At 33.4% G+C, this 20,132-nt stretch overlaps 1 protein-coding gene across 4 annotated transcripts in view; it reads left to right on the top strand.

The window, feature by feature from the left end:
* LYPLAL1 (lysophospholipase like 1) overlaps positions 1-18,789 on the top strand; it is a 36,549-nt gene extending 17,760 nt beyond the window's left edge. For 2 of the 4 annotated variants that reach the window (XM_004271026.3, XM_049706398.1), the window contains 3 exons: positions 1,104-1,273; positions 10,380-10,495; positions 11,302-18,789. In XM_004271026.3, coding sequence (XP_004271074.1) covers positions 1,104-1,273; positions 10,380-10,495; positions 11,302-11,520 — 505 coding nt within the window. In that variant the 3' untranslated portion in view covers positions 11,521-18,789. The remainder of the gene's footprint in view (positions 1-1,103; positions 1,274-10,379; positions 10,496-11,301) is intronic. The other 2 variants (XM_033430455.2, XM_033430456.2) reach the window with 2 other exon arrangements.
* The last annotated feature ends 1,343 nt before the right edge of the window (positions 18,790-20,132 follow it).

The raw sequence follows: 20,132 nt of genomic DNA, 5'->3' as shown, positions 1-20,132 counted from the left end.
GAGAAAGCAAGATTTGCTAAGTGAAAAGCTGTATCTTTTATTAAACTTTCTATTCCTCATCTTTGGAAAACTATTGTTCTCCATGTGTGTCTTATATATCCCCATAAACGTCTGTGTGTTTGCTACAGGAAGCTCTAAGAGTGTTTTCATTCCCTTCATTTACCTTTACCAACATAAGACTTGATACAGGACCCCTTGACCCCATTATAATTGATTAAAACAGAATATTTGGAATACCTTGGGATACACACAAACGTGTGCATACACACATGTATACTTAAAATAACAGCATCCAGAGCAAGATTCACTAATACTGTAACCACCCCATCTCATACTTAAATGTAAAGCATCTTATAATATCAGTCTTGTTCAACAAGACACTGAGTTCAGGGCATCTTATCACATAAAATGTTTTTAAGTCCAACAAGGCACCCAATTTGAGATCCAAATGATGCAAACAGTGTGGAATATCTGTATGATAAGCACTTCCAAAGATTATTTGTATCCCATTAAACTCATTTCAAGGTTCCTGAGAAGATTTAAAAATAAAATAGCTCCAACTCTTGATTAACAAAACAAAACAAAACAAAAATACTGAAGACTCCTATTCTAAGGATAATCTACCTGGGTGTGATCAAGAAACCTTTAAATTACTAACGTAGCCTTCATACTTATGTGCTACAAACTAACCACCTTTTGAAAAGCATTTTGGTAAATCATATTTTCTACTCTTGAGGCATTGACTTTTTGCATGGCCAGACATTATTTATTTAGCTGTAAATAGTTAAATAATCATTTAAATTGAGTGGAAAAAATAACATACACACGCAATAAATAATTACCCTTTTTTCATGGGGATTTTCTGGAGAATTTATGAAACTTAAAAGATAGAGAGAAACTAAGATGATGAACTGGCATTAATAAATGTTAATAGAACCAAGGTAAGTATAGGAGAGTTAAGGCAATCAGCATGGGAATATTTTTAATGTGAATTATTTAACTTTTAAAACTTGGAGGAAATTGTAATTATTCAAAACACTAATTTTTTAGAAATTAAAACATCTATTTTAATTTTTTCTTTTTCTTTTTTTGGTTTTAAACAGGCCATATACTCCTTTGAAAGGAGGATTCTCCAATGTATGGTTTGACAGATTTCAAATATCTAATGACTGCCCAGAACACCTTGAATCAATTGATGTAATGTGTCAGGTGCTTACAGATTTGATTGATGGTGAAGTAAAAAGTGGTATCAAGAAGAACAGGATATTAGTAGGTAAGATCTTTAGATGTTGAGAATTTAAATATTTTTTTCACTTTTGTGTAATTCTATACATTGAATTTTACTTGGAACATTATTTGGAAGCACTTTGTATATCATTTGACCTATTCACAGTTTCAGATAAACTTTACATATTAAGAATTTTAAGGGTAATAGAATTATAAGCAAAAACTAATGAAACTTTAAATGATTTTCTTTTTAATAATAACATACTTTAAGACTCCCATGGCAGTTAAAATTTTCTTTCTACTTTAATTTTCAATTAAGAGATTATTCATTCCAGTTTTTAAAACATTTTATTTTAATTAGCTTAAGTTTTATATGTTTAAACCACTATCGCCATAATTAAGATAAATTCGAGTACATAGTCAAAATATAACAGCAAATTCGTGAAAAGTAAACTCTTCAGAGTTAATACTGTAGGAATAAGGTATTCATAAACTTTTGTTAAACATGTTGTTAGCAATCTCTCTTCCCAAGGGGATATAGCATGCCTTTATATAAGCTTTATTCTACTTACACCCCTTTCCTTTTCTGCAGTCATAAAATACATAAACCATTTTATAATACATGCAAAAATAAGATAAACTGTATAGAATGTGAATGATACAGGATGGATTTTTGTTAAAGAGTTATTTCCAAATAACTATTTAATTTATAATGAGTTGTATTTAATGTTGAAATTATAAAGCAAATTAAGTATCTTCATCATGTTCTAAATAACATTAAAATGTACATTGAAATCCTGTGTAGACAGGATTTGGGCAAATTAATAAACTTCCTTTGTGTTTATTGAAGTACTAAACTATTCATTGAGTTGAGAAGCAATATGATATAATGGATGGAATACATTTTTCTGTCTTGGCTTCAGCATTCACTTTTGTTAGTTAAAAGCAGTGTGCCCTCCAGTGCAGTAACATCACCTTTCTAGGCCTCTGTTTCCTCATCAGTGTTTAACTCTATATTTCTGTGTTTCTGTGTTTAACATCTGTGTCATAGAGATAAATACAGAACGTTATGGGAGTACTGGGAAGAGCATAGTGAAGGGGCACCAATTCAGTCTAGGGCATCATGAAACAGTTACAAGATAGAATTCAAAATATGTGAATGTGTAACAGATTCTGTCATTCAATGATTTAGCAAATATTTTCTAAGTTTCTAAGTACTGTGTGTCTGGCAGTAAGTTAGATGCTCAAAGAGACACACCGATAAATAGAACAGGAATGCCACAGTTGCTTACAACCTAGAAGAGCCCATGAGGTACTTAAAATGGTAACTGTAAGGCCAGCCAGCCTTGATGATTGCCCTAAAGCAATATAACTGACAGCTCTTCAAAGGGAATGATCATCTGTATGTATTTTTATTTCTCAGGACCCATCGCAACGCTTAGCACAGAGCTAAACATTTATAATGAGCAGCATGACCTGATCTGTAAATTGATGACTTAAGTAGTTAAGTATCACAGGAATTCAGATGAAAAGAGGTCATAAGTATTTGGGGCTATTAGAGAACAATTTAATAGGAAAGTATCAGAGGCATTTGAGATTTTGAGATGTGCAAATAAGTAAAATTTTAACTATTATAGTGTAGAGGTCTAAACATAGAGAGTAATATGAATGGTAAATAGAAGTAAAAAAAAAATAGTGCTTGTTTTTATCTGTCTGGATGTCAGATGGCTTTAGCAGAAAGTTTGTTGTCTGACTGGAAAATGCCTATTGATCTGTTAGCTGGACTAACAACCTGAAGAGCAAATGGTATAGTGACCAAAATGGGTCGAATCTAAAGTCCACCACTGCCTAGCTGGTTCATCACTTAATTGCCTACACTGAATTTCTGCTACCTCATCTGCAAAGTGGGAATAATGATACTATAAAAATACTATTTTACTGGGATATGATGTTTGTAAAACAGTTGGCTCATTTTACACTCTCAATAAATACTTTCTGGTTCCCCTTTTATCCTTTATTCTGTAGGTAATTGAGGAGAGATGATTAAAGTATGTCTTTGAGTCATATAGTTAGAACTGTGCTTTAGGAAAATTAATCTGGCAGAAGGGGTAAGTGAAGAGATAACAATTTGGGTATGGGAAAACCAGTTACTGAATTTATGATTATAGGGTAATGAGATCCTGAAGTCACGTAATGACAGTGGGAAAACAAAATATTAGTACTGTAAGAAATTGCTTTAAATTAAAATTATAAAATCTTCATACATAAAAACGTAGAAAACATACAAATCGTACTTCTAATGTATATGTGTTAAAGAACGTATCACGTTGAATTGTAATTGCTTATATGCTTGTCTCCTGCCCCATCCCTCCTCCTCGCCCTTCCCTGTATCCATCAGTTACTTCATCTTATTCATCTTTGAAAAGAGGTTATGGATTGTTGTAAGGTCGGAGAGCTGATAAGAATTTTGAATCTGGGTTTACTTCATTTCAGAGCCCATGGTTCTTCCATTTAACTGAACGTTTGTAAAATTCTTAATACATCTTGTCAAATTCCTTTTGTGAAAAAACTGTACCAGTTGATACTTCTCCCACCTATATTAGAATGTCCATCTTATTATACCTCACTGAATAATATTGTCTTGAAAAATATTTGCTAAAATTAAGTAAACAAAAGTAATCAATATGCACTTAATTTATTTTTCTTTTAATTCTGTTTATGTTTTGACACAAGAAAGCTATTTTTACTTGTCTATTTTTTTCCAAATGATTTCTCAGTTTAAGAAGGTATTTCTCTAGAACTTGAATAAATATTCAAATAGGTGTTCTTCTGGCTTTTCTATAATTTTTTAAATATTTAATTATTTGATTCATCTGGAATTTTTTTTTAGTTTCTTTCTACCATATCATGGAAGGTTTTAATTATTTTCTGAAGTACCAAGAGAACCTTGTTAAAAGATGATCTTATTTATAAAGCAATCAGTAATGTAGTCGATGTTTTATCAAAGCTCCACTGAATTTTTAACAAAATTTCATTTTGGAAGGGTTATAAACTATTATAAAATTATAAAATTTGAAATTTATTACAAAGTGCGTATAATAGGATATTTATATACACTTATGAATATAAAAATTGGGAAAGAAAAAAATGCTTTTTTAGAATTTGTGAGATGAGCTTATGAACTCCTATAAAGCCTCTTTCCTAGCTTGGGATATGAAATAGACGACAAGTGCAGATCCAAGGTTGTTTGTCCTTGTTACTTTACTTTTAGTTATTTAAGCAGTCAATGAAAATAAATCTTCACTTACATTTCTGTAGAGTTAAACAAGTGTGCCAAAATACACGTGATTCTTGACCTTCTTTTATTATGACAAAACATTACTTTACTACCTCCTTTTTCTTTACATGGATTAGCTATTGATGCATAGAGGAAATAGCATTCTAGTCCTATAGGGATTTTCTCTTGTAGTTGTTTTTTATTTTTTTGTCTTATTGATCTAACTGAACTTCTCACTTATTTGAAAACATGGCACATGAAGCAAAATATCATTATGTATTCAAATATTTGTACATGCATTTCTTGAGTTGTGAATATCATAATTGCAAATGCATGAGTGCAACTGACAGCAGTATAACATGGTTAAGAACTTGGGCTCTGGACTCAGACTGCAGGTTTCTAATCCTAGATTCACTATTTTGTAGGTATATGAGTTTCCTTAACCTCTGTGTGTGGATGATAATAATAGTACTTATCTTACAGAGGTGTGATGATTCAGTTAGTCAATTCATGTGAAACACTTAGAAATATGCCTGGCAGGTAATGTTGAAGAAATTTTCTTGCTGTTATTAAACACTCTCTATACCACCTTCCCCATGGTCTCTCCAGACAACAGAAAGGCCGTACTGGACCAGTGCTGCCTATGGAGACTTAGGGAGCTCACTGTTCCTTCCCTACCAGCTGTTTTCTTTTCTCAGTAGTATACGTGCTGTGCTTCCCTCTTTCTTTTTCATTGCTCATAGATTCTTTAAACAGAAGTACTGCTTCATATTTTTCTACTGGTTTAATACTTTTGTCAAGTGTCTATTATAGAACATTTTAAATTAAGTAAGATTTAAATGATATAACATTTTAATGAAGGAGGGATCTAGTGGGACGTCAAAGCAAAGTGCATTTGAGATGCTAGACACACATATACAAACAACATAGGTTATTTTAAAAAATTAATTATAAGAGGAAAAACTAGAAAAATTACAAGATTAAAAAGGAAAGGGACTTCCCTGGTGGAGCAGTGCTAAGAATCTGCCTGCCAGTGCAGGGGACATGGGTTCGAGCCCTGGTCTGGGAAGATCCCACATGCCGCGGAGCAACTAAGCCCGTGTGCCACAACTACTGAGCCTGTGCTCTAGAGCCCACGAGCCACAACTACTGAGCCCACACGCCACAACTACCCACACACCTAGAGCCCGTGCTCTACAACAAGAGAAGCCACCACAATGAGAAGCCCACGCACCACAACGAAGGGTAGCCCCCGCTCACCACAACTAGAGAAAGCCCGCAGGCAGCAGTGAAGACCCAATACAGCCAAACATAAATAATTTTTTTTAAAAAAAGGAAAAAATAGAGATAATAGTACAAAATTGTTACCCTTGTTGATTTTGTTTAATATGTGATAAAATTTCAGATTTAATATCACACATTGTGTCCTCATGGAACCCTTTTCTCTGAGATTGTAATTTTAATAAATATAGCTTTGTAAACAAAACTATTCTCTATATTTGCATAGGTGGCAGCCCATTCTTTTTCTGTGGTTTTGTTTTGATTAGTGATATTATATTAAACTTAGTTTAAAAACAATGTTTTTATAGAGTATGATATACCACCTTTTCTAGGTAGTTTACACAGCTTAGTCAGGTCAAAAATGAAACTTCTCATACTAAATTTAATTTCCAAATTGTTAATAAGTGCTGGAGTACCAAAAACTATCAAAAGCTTTACAGTATAATGAGGGAGATAACAGAAGTAAAGTGTTCTAAAGAACAAGTCGATTTTGGGGGGAGCTAGGAACTGCTTCTTAGAAGAGATAATCTCCAATTGAGTTTTAAAGAATGAGTGAGAATATGACTGGTAAACAAATAGGGAAACACATTCATGAAAGAAAACAAGGGACACATTAAAATCTCTCAGGGACTACTAGTTTGATATGCGCTTCAACTCCCAGGATTATTGAATTATATACAGAGAATGACATGATCAGATGAGCATTTTAAAAAGATTACACTGACAACACTGTGGAGGCTGGCTAGTCTGAAGTCCGGGGGAATAGGAAGATGGCAAATGCAATAGATCCAGTAGAATGATGAAAGACCAACACGTACAGTGTTTCACGACTTTGGAAACAAAGGATGAGTAAGATTACACTAAAGAACATTGCAGTCAACTGCGAGTTTAGCTAAGAAAAATCCTTTGTTTTCTTGTTTTCAACAATGGAAATATATTTCTTTCTTAATGGAAAGAATAAACTTTGGTTAGAAAGGAGGAACTGGGCAAAAGCTTTAAATGTGTTCCTTGGAGACATTCGTGAATCCTTACTATGCATGTTAAGAAGATCAGGTATAAGAAAGTTTATTTATTTTTATATAATAATACCACACATGATTCTACAGAGGGTATGGTAAAAATTAGGGGAAACACAGGCAATAAAATAGTGACTTTTAAATTACTTTCTGAATTTGGCAACATAGCTATTGTTAAAACCTGGATTCAGATTCTGTATTCTGAAAAAATTATTAAGAATATAGTTTGACACTATAATGTGTTTAAATTATACACATTTTTTCATATACAGTATCTTTCTTGACCCTTGTAATAGGTGAAGTAGGAAATTATTATTCTCATTTCAGATAAGAAGAAACTAAAGTTCAAAGAGACTGCTGGCTAAAATAGAGTTGGGACTAGAACCCAGATCCTATGCATTGACTTAGGAACTTTGTACCATAATGAGATTCCTTTTTCTAACCACTAGGTGGTGATAATTTGTTGTTAAGAGAAAACTGACATAATTTAGATTTAACTTTGATCTAGGATGTATAGAACCTGACAAATGATAATGACCAGATTATTGGTATAGTTTTTCATGTTCTCTGATAATATTATTAGAATTTTGAAGCAGGGATAATCAAGTGCTTCTGGAATTACACCTGAATAATTTACATGGATGCTCTACATACCCATTATGATGCTCTAAATACCCATCATGAGGAAAGCGGTTAAGGGAGTAATGGTCTGTTAATACAACTGACTATTATGTAACCATTATATACTATATACATACATTTAGAAGGTACTTAGTATACTTAGTATGTGTTCAAGGAGTAAAAAAATAATTGTGGAATTTTGTAATTCTGTTTAAAGACATTCAAATCAGTATTACATGAAAGTAAGGTATAAAATTGTACATATAGAGTGAGTTTAACTGTTAAAATGAATTTTTAAAAACATGTCAAAATTATATGTGAGTAGTGAGATTTTGGATAACGCATTTTCTTTATTTTTGTGTGGTGGAAATACTTTACACAGTGGGCATATATTCACATATTAATTTTATAATAAGATTTAAAATTAAAATGAAGGGATAGTTGTAGTTACCAAGATGAAACCTAGCTCCACAATTTCCAGGCTGACTTTCCTGACATTATATGTTTCTTTTGAAGCTCTTGGAGGGAACTGGAGAATGATAGCATCCTTCTACTTTCTTTTAACATATATATATCTTAAATAATGTACGTTTCTTCAGCAACAACTATCAGAACTTTTAAGGCTTGGGACTGCTGTTTTAATAGCTTTCCATAGAAGATGATAAATATTTTGTTTACCCTGTCAATTTTATATGAGAGAAAATATACAAATATGGTGGGCATAATTTATATATTCCCAAATTTTTGAGACTTTACCACAGTTCATTCTGAAAAATAATTATATATAAAGTGGAAAAATTGTTGCAATTTGGTTGGAGGGTGGATTTTATTCCATTTTTAAAATCCCATTCACTTGACGGTAAACTTGAATTGTAAGTTCCCTGCCTCCCCCCCGCACCCCCCCACCCCCAGACTTTGTTTTCAGATAGATTAGCTTAGTTTTCCCAGTACAGTTTTTATACATTATTACTGTTTTATTTAATTTAAAGAGTTCATAAAAACTAGGTTATTTTTTAACATGTTTTTTATTCAGCCTATTAATCTTAAATGTATGTTGAAATGTTAACTCTTGACATTTTAATGCTTCACCAGCGACTATAAATATACATCATAACTATTACCTACAATGAGTTTACTCATTGGTATTTACTTATTGAGCAGTATATTTTATATTGCATTTTAAACACTTAGATGAAAATTGAAATAACTAGTCTTTTGTGTTAAATTTTCTTCCATTAGAAAAAAATACATAAAGTCCCTTTCACACCGGTGTCCGCAACGTTAAAGGTGACTGTATTGTCAAAGATCGCTGGTGAGGAATTGCAGGCTACCTCACGAGATTATAAATGGACAAGGAACTTAGATTGAATCTTAAAATAATGAGTTTTCAACGAGTACATTTTTCTTCATTATAAATTAGGAGAATTGAACATGAGGTTAAATGTCTCAAGGATGCCTTTGTTCATAATGGCATTTCATACGTGGGAAAGTGTTTTCTTTCTTAGTTTTGTTGCTGTTCTTGTTGCTGTTCTTGCTGTGAGGCTGGTCCCCCCGAGGGGCTCGGAAATCCCATAAAGTGATTAAGTTACCCTAGTCAATAAAAGCGCAGTGATGGGGTGGGTGCATTTAATGTGTAAAAATTGTCTCAGTAGGTGTGCTTTTATAATAATTTTTAAATATGTTTTTGCTCACTGGTCTATTTTTATTCACATTTTATCTTTGTATGATTTTTTTAAAAGATCACATTAAAAGATCACATTTAATGATATTAGCCACATTATGTTTTTTATGGAACATTAATTTCATTTTGCTCCATTTATGAAATTTAAAGCTTTTTTCCATCATTGGTGCAACTTAGATTATCTAGAACTTCATTGTCCCATATGATAACCCCTAGCCACATGTATTGAAACTCAAATTTTAACTAGGTAAAATTAAAGTAAATGTTTAATTCCTCAGTCATACTAGTCCCATTTAATATGTTACTTAGGTACATTTGGCAAAAAATATAACTCAAGCTCTTGAATTTCTCCAAAAAATAAAAACTGTGTTCCTACAGCCTTGTTATCTCTAACATATGGATTTCTTTTAAATCATGAGATGTCTTTTAACTCTCAGTCATGCTGGGGAATATCACACCGAGTCTCTAAGCTGAAGCTGGGCCATCCTCTCTGCTATGTCACGGTCAGGTCCCTACCTCCATATTCTGTGTTGTGTTGGTTTTCGCCTTTGAACAGAAGGGTCCAGGTATTTTAATCTGCATATCTCTGGTGACTGGTGTCACTCCAGTGACAGTGTTTGGCACATAAAAGACAATAAAAGTTTGTCAAGTGAATATTTTTTCCCCAAACTCTTTTTTAAAAGGACATATGGGTACCTATGTTTGAATTATACCATCACAAGTCAGTTTTCAAAATAATATTATAATACAAAGATGTTTTATCTTTCTCACCAAATTTTTGATCATCCTTCCTAATTCAGAGATCACTAAGCATCTATTATATGGCAGACTCTAGAAATATAATCCTCATGGAGCTTGTAGTTTGGCAAGTAAGACAGAAAGGTGCATGTTATTAATTGTAGCTGCAGTGTGAGGACTCCTATAAGTATAAACAAAATGTAAGTAGACACTAGAAGTTTAAATAAATAACACTTGTGCTATGACTCATATTTTGAAATATAATAAATATTTTTACTTGATGACCAAAATTTATTTTTTCAATTCTAGCTCCTTTTATAACAAATTATTTTACCAGTGATGGCATAGATAGAACAGTGTTATTTACTCATAGCAGGTTTTTTTCCATGAGATCTAAAGTAGGCTAAATTTCTCTTTAGCATTGTATCTCTTTTATGTCTCCAAATATTTATGGAAGATTGGCATAGCTATATCTTGTTCTAAATTATCGTTACATATATTCTGCTTTTTCTGACAAGTGAATTTTTGCTTCTTTTAGGAGGATTTTCTATGGGAGGGTGCATGGCAATGCATTTAGCATACAGAAATCATCAGGATGTGGCAGGAGTATTTGCTCTTTCTAGTTTTCTGAATAAGACATCTGCTGTTTACCAGGTAAGTTCCAGATTTTAAAAACAAAACAGAAAAAAAAATGAGACATTCACACATTGAAACTAAAACAACATTGATAATTACACAATAACAATTGATTCACAGAGCATTCCTGGGAATTCAAATTAGTTATATTGGTAAATTCCAGCTGGTCATTCATGTTTAGGAAGTGCCTTGTACAGAGATTATTGTTAAGCAAAGTGTCAAAGAGAAAAGGATAAAAAAATATGTGTATGCTATATATGTATCCTGCATACATATTAAAAATATAGATGATTACAACTAGGTTTGCTTATTATGTCATGAACATAATCAAACCAAAGAATCAGTTACATGGCTGGTACCTATTTTTCAGCAATACCCTGATTCATGAGTATGGCATATTACAGTGCTGCAGCCTCATTACCAGAAGTAGAACCAGTAGGTATGGAAATGAGAACAAGAATGCTATTTTTTCCTTGATTGTACCTGAGCTCTGTGTTCCTCCCTCTTTCCACTCCATGTGAAGAGGTTTGTCTTCCCAAGACACAAGGTTTCTGCGGGAAATGCTTTGACCATTTTTGAGACAGTCCTCTACGGAGTAAATTCAGATCACGTACAGCTGCAGCTCCAGTGGTGCCAGCAACCAGCTAAGCTCCTGGTCCTGGCCCATCAGTATATACCTCAGAGAGCTCTACCACTGCCTCTTCTTCCCCTTTTAAATATTGAAGCTTTGGTTAAATTGGAGTTTTTCTGTCCCTCTGATTTCTGAGAATAATGTTCTTAAATGAATTTCTTAAACTTCTCCATTTTTATGTTCTCTTCTCTAGGCTCTTCAGAAAAGTGATGGTGTCCTCCCTGAATTATTTCAGTGTCATGGTACCGCAGATGAGTTAGTTCTTCATTCTTGGGGTGAAGAGACAAACTCAGTATTAAAATCTCTAGGCGTGAGGACAAAGTTTCATAGTTTCCCAGGTGTTTACCATGAGTTAAGCAAAGCTGAGCTAGAAAAACTGAAGTCATGGATTCTTACAAAGCTGCCAGACTGAATGAGTCAAGATTGATTTGTTAATATATAAGCAATGTCTTTATGAAAAGTGATTTTTACTGCCAAATTCTAATTTGATAAACAATAATTAAAATATTAAAAAATATCAGCAGTTTACTGACTTATTAGTTATTGAAATGCTTAGCACCATAGAGAGTAGTATAACGTTAATTTAGGCAAACATCTGTGTATTATTTGGCAGATACATTTTTATAAATATTTGAAGGCCTTGTAAGTAAGTAAATATTGAAATATTAGAAAGTAATTAAACTAGCTTAAATAAAGGCAATGAGAAACCAGGAAAAGTTTTAACATGATATTATTTTATCTTTGTTGTCACTTTCTTTAAATTGCCTTTCCGGAGATATTCATGCTCGTGTAGTTTTTGACAGAATAACATTAGTACCCCACATTTATAGAGTAGTTTCCCGTTACCTCACCTGACCATCACAAGAGCTTGATGAAGTAGACTGAGTAGTTGTTACTGGTATTTTATAATAGGGATAGAAGGATTGAAAACTTTCCCAAAGCCTCTAGAGTAAAAACTGGAATCCAGACCTTCTGGTCCCAGTGGAGCTCCCTTTCTCTGAGACCAGATTGCTGCTCTGCTCCAGTCCTAGGGTTCCAGTTGCTCTTCAGATCCTTGTCAGCACTCAGTATGGCCAGTCTTTTCAGTTTTATCCATTCTGGTGGGTATACAGTGGTAACAATTTGTGGGTTTAATCTGCATTTTCCTAACCTAATGGTGTTAAGCAATTTCTATATGCTTATTTGTGATCTGTATAAATTCTGATGATATCTCTATTCAGATCTTCTGCCCATTTTTTATTAGGGCATTGTAACAGCTTGCATTGTAAAAGCTGTTTATATATGCTGGATAGAAATTCTTTGTTAGCCAGATGTTTTACCTTTTTTTTTTTTCTTAGTCTGTGGCTTGCCTTATTTTCTTTACAGTGTAATTCAAAAGAGCAGAAGTTTTTAATTTGATGACGTCCAGTTTATTCATTTTTTTTCATTTATACTTTGTGCTTTTGATGTCATATTTAAGCATTCTTAAGAAATCCTAGGTCACTAAGATTTTCTCTTATATTTTCTTCAACTAATACACTCCTTTAGTGCTATAAATCTTCCCACAAGTATTATATTAGTAACATCCCACGATCTTTTATATTTTGTGTTTTCATTTTCATTCAGGTCAAATCTTTCTAAATTCCCTTTTGATTTCTTCTTTAACCCTTGGGTTACTTAAAATTGTGTTATTTTGTTTCAGTATATTGGGAATTTTCTAGAGATCTTTGCTATTGATGTCTAAGTTAATTCCATTGTGGGTCAAGAGAGCATACTTTGTATGGCTTGAAACCTTTTAAATTTATTGTGACTTGTTTTATAGCCCAGAAGATGGTCTATCTTGGTAAATGTTTTGTGTGCACTTTAGAAAAATATATATGATGCTAGTGTTGGGTGGAGTGTTCTCTACATATCAGTCAGATCAAGTTGGTTGATATCCTTGTTTAAATCTACTATATCCTTGCTGATTTTCTGCCTGCTTGTTTTATAAATTATTGAGAGGGGAATATTGAAAGTTCCAAGTATAACTGAATTTGTTTCACTTTGCCATTCCCTCAGTTTTCGCTTCATGTACTATGAGGCTCCATTATTAGATGCGTAAACATGTAGGACTATTATGTTCCCCTGATGAACTGGCCTCTTCTTCTTTATGAAATGATCATCTCTATCCGTGATAGATTTTTTTGCTCTGAAATACTCATTGTGTGATATTGATATAGTCCTTCCAGCTCCCTTTAGCCTAGCATCTTTTTCCATACTTCTCTTTTAACCTATTTGTGTCTTTATCTGTAAAGAGCAATTCCATCAGGCAGAACACAGTTAGGCCTTCCTTTTCTATCCAGTATGGTCATCCCTGCTTTTTAATTGATTATTTAGAACACTTTAATGTGATTGTTGGCATGTTTGGATTTCAAGCTACCATCTTAGCTGTTTATTTTCTCTATATTCCATCTCTTCTTCTTTGCTCCCTTATTCCTCTCTTTCTACTCCCCCTTTTTTCCTTGGATTATGTGTTCTTTTGCTGGCTTCTTAGTTATGATACTTTGTACTTTTATTTTAATGATTACTTTAGGGTTTATAGCATATAATTTTTATAAACTTTTTTAAATTTTGAAATAATTACAAGCTCACAGGAAGTGTTAAAGATAGTACAGAGGAGTCCCATGTACCCTGCGCCCAATGGTTACATCTTACGTAACTATAGTATAATGTCAAAACCAGGAAACTGACATTGGTACAATGTGTGTGTATAGTTATATGCCATTTTTTCACATGGCTGCATGGATTCATGTATCCACCACTACAATCAATATGCAGAACTGTTCCATGACCACAAAGAGGCCCATTGTGCTGCCTATAGTCATATCAGTCCCTTCCTCTGTCACCATCTAACCCATAACAACCACTGATTTGTACTCCATCTCTATAACTGGACATTGTGAGAATGTTATAGAAGTAGAACTATACAGTATGTGACATTTTGAGATTGACTTTTTTCACTCCATCCAAATTGTTGCAACCATCAATAGTTTACTTCTTTTTATTGCTGAGTAGTATGCCATGACATGAATGTATTCAGTATTATAGTTTGTTAAACTGTTCTCCAATTAAAACACAGTTTTTTTTGGCTATTACGAATAAAACTGCCTTGAACACTCCTGTATAGATTTTTGTCTAGCCGTAATTTTTTTTCTCTCTGGGATAAATACCCAAGAGAGTGATTCCTGGGTTGTATAATAAGTGTATGTTTAAGAAACTACCAGACTTTTCCAGAGTAGCTGTGCCATCTTATATTCCTACCAGCAAGGCAGGAGAGATAAATATTCTCTGCATCCTCATCAGCATTTTGTAGTTTCACTATTTTTTTTTATTTTAGCTGTTCTAATAGGTATATAATGAAATCTCATTGTGGTCAAAATGTGCATTCCCTAATGGCTAGTGATTTTGAGCCTATTTTCATAAGCTTATTTGCCATCTCTATATCCTATTTGGTAGATGTTTCTTCATGTCTTTTGCCCATGATCAAATTGGATTTTCTTTTTTGTTTGCATTAACTGTTGAGTTTTGAAAGTTTCTTTTAATATCTTCTAGATGTGAGTCTTTTGTTAGTTACATAGTTTTCAAATATTTTTTCACTGTCTGTAGCTTGTCTTTGCAACTTCTTAGGTCCTTTTATGCAAAAGTTCTAAATTTTAATGGAGTCCAGTTTACTGACTTTTTCTTTCATGGATTATGCTTTTGGTGTTAGTGAGCTATTGTGAGTTAATTTTTGTATAAGGTGTGAGATTTAGGTTGACATTCATTTTATGTTTTTGCCTATAGATACCAAGTTGCCCAGCACTGTTTGGTGAAAAAACTATCCTTCCTCCATTGAATTATTTTTGTACCTTTATCAAAAATCAGTTGTCTGTTGCTTGTGTGTCTGTTTCTTGTTTATCTGTTCTGTTCCATTGATCTCTGTGTCTGTCCACATAACGTTAATTACTATAGTTATGTAATTCTTGCAGTCAGGTACAGTTAATTCTTCCTAATTTATTCTCCTTTTCAAAATTGTATTAGCTATTTTAGTTCCTTTCCTTTCCATATAAATTTTAAAATACACTAATCTATATCCACCCAAGAAATCTTGCTGGAATTTTGAAAGGAAGTGTGTTAAATTTGTATAACAATTTAGAGAGAATTGACATCCTTTCCATATTGAATCTTCCAATTCATGAACATGATATATTACTCCACTTATTTAGGTCTTCTGTAGTTTCTTTCATTATTTTTTTGTAGCATTTAACATACAAGTTCTGTACATGTTTTGTTAGATTTGTACCTGAGTATTTTATTTTTTGAGGAATTATAATTGGTACTGTATTATTAAATACAGTTTCCCTGTGTACATTGCTAGCTTATTGAAATACAGTTGTTTTTTGTGTGGGTGTCTTATATGATCTTGTTTAGGTCAGTTACTAATTCTAGGAGGTTTTCTGTAAATTCCTTGGGATTTTCTACAAAGAAAATGTCACTTGCAAATTGGAATCAATTTATTTCTTCCTTTCCAAATGAAGTCCTTGTATTTCCTTTCCGTTGCTTATTACACTGGCTAGAACTTCCAGCACCATGCTGGATGAGAACAGTGAAAGCAGACATCCTTGTCTTGTTCCCAGCCTTAGGGGGAAAGCATTCAGTCTTTCATTAGTAAATATGTTAGCTGTAGGGTTTTTTGTAGATGTTCTTATCAAGTCAATGAAACTCCTCTCTATTCCTAGTTTTCTAAGAGTTTTTATCATGAATGGTTGTTGAATTTTATCAAATGCTTTTTCCACAACAAGGGATAAAATTATGTATAATTATTAATGATATAATTTATTATTATATTATAGTTATTAATAATATAAAATTATTCTCTTTAGCCTGTTAATAATATGTTCTTCTATATCTGGTATGTGTTTTTACTCTTGCTGTTTTTGAGTTTCTCTTGTCACTGATATTGAGCAATTTGATTATGACATATATTGGTTGGTATAGTTTTTCATGTTTCTTATCCCAGGGGTTCCTTCTAATCTTTTTAGGTGGTTCTTTCTGGCCCCAGATAGTTTACTCTGTGAATACTCCAGGTGGACCATCTCTAGATCTCTGGAGTTCTGTCTCTGTGAAACTTACTCTTTGGTACTCTGTCCTCTCAATTCTAGCCAACATCATCTACTCAGACTCTTAGCTCTGCATGTCAACTCAGGGAGTCCACCAGGCTCTGCATGGATTTTTCCTCTCTGTTCTGCAGTCTGGGAACTCTCTCAAGGCAGTAAGCTAGGGACATTATAAGGCTCACCGTGTTTCCTTTCCTTCTCTCAGTGATCACTATCCTTCATTGCCTGATGTATGCTGCTTTGAAAAACATTATCTCCAGTACTTTGCCTTTGTTTGTTTTGTTTTGTTTTTGTTTTCTGTTTGTTTCAGGTGAAAGAATCCATCTAGTCCCTGTTTATAAATAACATTATGTCTGAATGCTAAATTATCCTGTAAAGAGATTTTTTTAAGTTTTTTAAAGTCTTTTATATTTACCCATACTCTTTCCTTTTCTAATGTTCTTCATTCCTTAATATAGCTTCAGATTTCCATATGGTATCATTTTCCTTCTGCCTGAAATACATTAACATTTATGACAGACATGTCTGCTGCTGTTAAATTCTTTCAACATTTTTCTATCTGAAAAAGTATTATTTTGTTTTTATTTTTGAGAGCTGTATAGAATTCTAACTTGACAGGGTTTTCTTTCTTTCATTCCTTTAAAGATCTTATGCTGTCATCTTCTAGTTTGCATTTTTTCTACTGTTGTTCTAATCTTTTATCCTCTGGCTGCTTTTACAATTTTCTCTATTTTTAGTTTTAAGCGATTTGATTATGATGTGCGTTGGTGTTGTTTTCTCCAGTTTCTTTGTGCTTGGAATTTCTTGAGTTTCTAATCTGTGGATTTATCGTTTTCATGAAATTTGGAGACGTTTTGGCCATTGCATTTTCAAATGTTTGTTTGCCTATCTCCTGTCCCTTTTTTTGTAGGATTTCAATTATACTTATATTAGAGTATTTGAAGTTGTTTCACAACTTACTTGTACTTATTTTTTTCTTTTTTTAAATTTGTTTTCACTCTCCATTTTATTTTGGATAGTTTCTATTCCTGTTGTGAATTTCACTGATATTCTCTTCTGCAGTTATTTGTCATTAATCCCATCTTTTTTATCTCAGATATTGCCTATCTCTAGAAGTTCTTTTTTTTAATTTCTTGAATTCATATAATTAATATGCTTAGTCTTTTCTCCACCTTCTGGAATATATGGGATATAGTTTTAACAGCAGTTTTAATATCTTTATTTGTTGAGTCTGTCATCTCTGTCATTTTTGACTTTGTTTCAATTAATTTTTCTTTTTATTAAGGATAAATTTTTTTGCTTCCTTTATATGCCTAGTGATTTTTTATTGGATTTCAGACATTGTGAATTCTACAATGTTAAGTGCTAGATCGGTTTGCATTTCTATAAATATTTATGAGCTTTGCCATGGAATGCAATTAAGTTACTTGGAAAGTACTTAGAAGTATTTTGATCCTTTCAGGCTTCCTTTTAAGCTTTCTTAGGTAGTACTAGAGCAGTGTTTGCTCCAGGACTAACTTTGCCCCACCATTCAAGCAACACGTGTTTGAGTACTCTAGCTGATACTCACTGGATTGTGAGGTTTTACACTCTGACTAGTGGGAACTCAAATTTTTCCCAGTCCTCTCTGAGCCTCAGTGATCATTCCTTCTGTTCCTTCTAGGTAGTTCATACTTGCCTTACACAAATCTGTTGGTTAGTACTCTGCTGAAGATTTGAGGGGGACCCTCTGAAGATCTCTGGCAGTCTTGCAGCCGTCCAGTACTCTGTCATGTGAACTCGAAGCTCCTTGACTTTCTGGACTCCCAACTCTGTCTCCTCCTTCAGCTCCATCTGGGTCTCCGTCTCCATGCTGTAGCCTTGAAACTCTTCACACAGTAAGCTGGGCAATTGTAGAGCTCACTGCATTTGCTTCTCCTTCTTAAGGGATGACTCTCCTGCACTGCTAGTGCCCAATATCTGAAAATATATATGTGGCCCACCTTTTCAGTTGTTTCAGGTCAAAAAATAAATCTGGTCCCTGTTCCACCTTGGCCGTGTTGGTCATAAGTGGAAGTCCCTTCATTCCCCTTTTATTTGAAGCTATAAACTGTAAATTTGAAGAGGGAGGGAAGGAGAAAGGGTAGGAAGGAGAGAGGAAGAGAGACAGAGACTGAGACTTTAACTAATAAAGTCCAAATCCCCTCAGAGAAGACTCAGTTCGTGCAGTGTTCTAATTATCTTAAGCTTTTAATGACCTTCAACTTCTTGAAATTTTAAATGCCCTGGCTTGAATATACATGGTATCACTCATGTTTAAAGCCCTTATGGCTGCAATTTGCCTTAAGAGTAACATATATACATATCATAGATAAGGGTGTCAGGCTTATATGTGTTGAGTATATACATACCAAATATAAGAGAAAGGAATCCAGATTTTTTTGGTGAATATTTGTCCTATCACTTGATAATTATGTATTCTTGGATAACTCTCAGCCTCTGCTACAGTATACTCTTGTGAAATTGTTGTGTGAGGATCAAGTTGTAGAGCATGTGTAAAAGCCTTTAATAAAATGTAAAGTTAAAGACATTGAAGGTATTACCTGTATTGTTTTGCCAGAAATGGAGGGATGTATGTGTGTAATGGTTATAAATCTTTCTCCACAAACTGATCTATGCATGGAAGATATATCTAAATATTTTATATGATAATCTTTGATCCAATTCTACTCCCCTACCCATTGGGCTGATAGGATATTCAATCTTAGTTAACATTTGCTGCTTTACCTCATTCCAAATCATGCCAGTCTGGGCCCCCTTGCAAAGGGCAGTATCTTTAGGGGAGGCCCTCCATTATCCAGTGCTCACTCACCTTGAGACACCTATTGTCCATACGCATGAGGTCTCTTAAAGCCAAGTATTTGATCCTGAAAAGTCATTGCTAAGGCTAGACACACGAGGGTTTAAGGTTTTATCCTCCTAAGGAAACAGCTCAGCCATTTTCCTCATGTTCTGTTGCTTCACCCACATAAACATTTCCTAAGGCAAGAGAGTTGAAATGGTCTTGATACTTTCTTACATGGGAGAGGAAGAATAGCAACAAGAAGAAAGCATAAATCAGTATCACAGTAAGTTATATATGTTTATATGTTGGGGAGACTGGAATTTTTCAAGAGAGGCGAGATAAAGCTAGTATGTAAGTGAAGGGAGATGTTTCACTTTTTACCATATATTTCTTCTGTTTGAATTTTTATAATGAGCTTTATTGGTTTTGTAATCCTTAAAGTGAAGCAAAATGTTTATTGATGGCAGTTTTTCTCAACTAAGGACTGAATAGGAAAGATCACCATCAGTGGTAGGAAAATTAAATGTATTCTTTATCGGAAGTTAAGAATTTCAATTAACAAAATGAACTGAGAACAAAATATGAAACAGACTGGCAATCTGGCTATTGAGAATTTAAAGTACTTTAATACGTTAAAAAAAAAAGTCCAGATATCACTTAGCCAGAATATATGTAAACAATACGTCTTTATCATATAAAAGGAATTTCCTGATATACAATAAGAGAACAGAAAGCCATGTAAACATTTCAAGAAAAGTCAGATTATATGATACACAAAGACCGCTGGTTCACAAGACTTTGTATATAATTTTAATACATGAAAAGCTAGAATTATATTTACAGAGAACAAATGTACTGTTATGTACGTTTTGATTCTCCTTTAAAATTTACCCTTTAGAACTATGTTTCTGGGAGTATACACATGTACAGTCTTCTGAAGGGAGTGTAGCCTCAGCATATTCCTACACTGAGGGTAAGATGCAGACCCATGCATGTGTTTTCTCTGTCATATTTGTTAAATTCTGCCATTTAGCTGCAACCAGATCAGCTCAGTTTGTTTCATACAGCAGTAAGACTATGAACAGG

The sequence above is a fragment of the Orcinus orca genome, chromosome 1, assembly GCF_937001465.1.
Source record: "Orcinus orca chromosome 1, mOrcOrc1.1, whole genome shotgun sequence".
Lineage (NCBI taxonomy): Eukaryota > Metazoa > Chordata > Mammalia > Artiodactyla > Delphinidae > Orcinus > Orcinus orca.
Note: the sequence above shows the minus strand (reverse complement) of the source record. Positions and strands in the feature narration are given on the sequence as shown.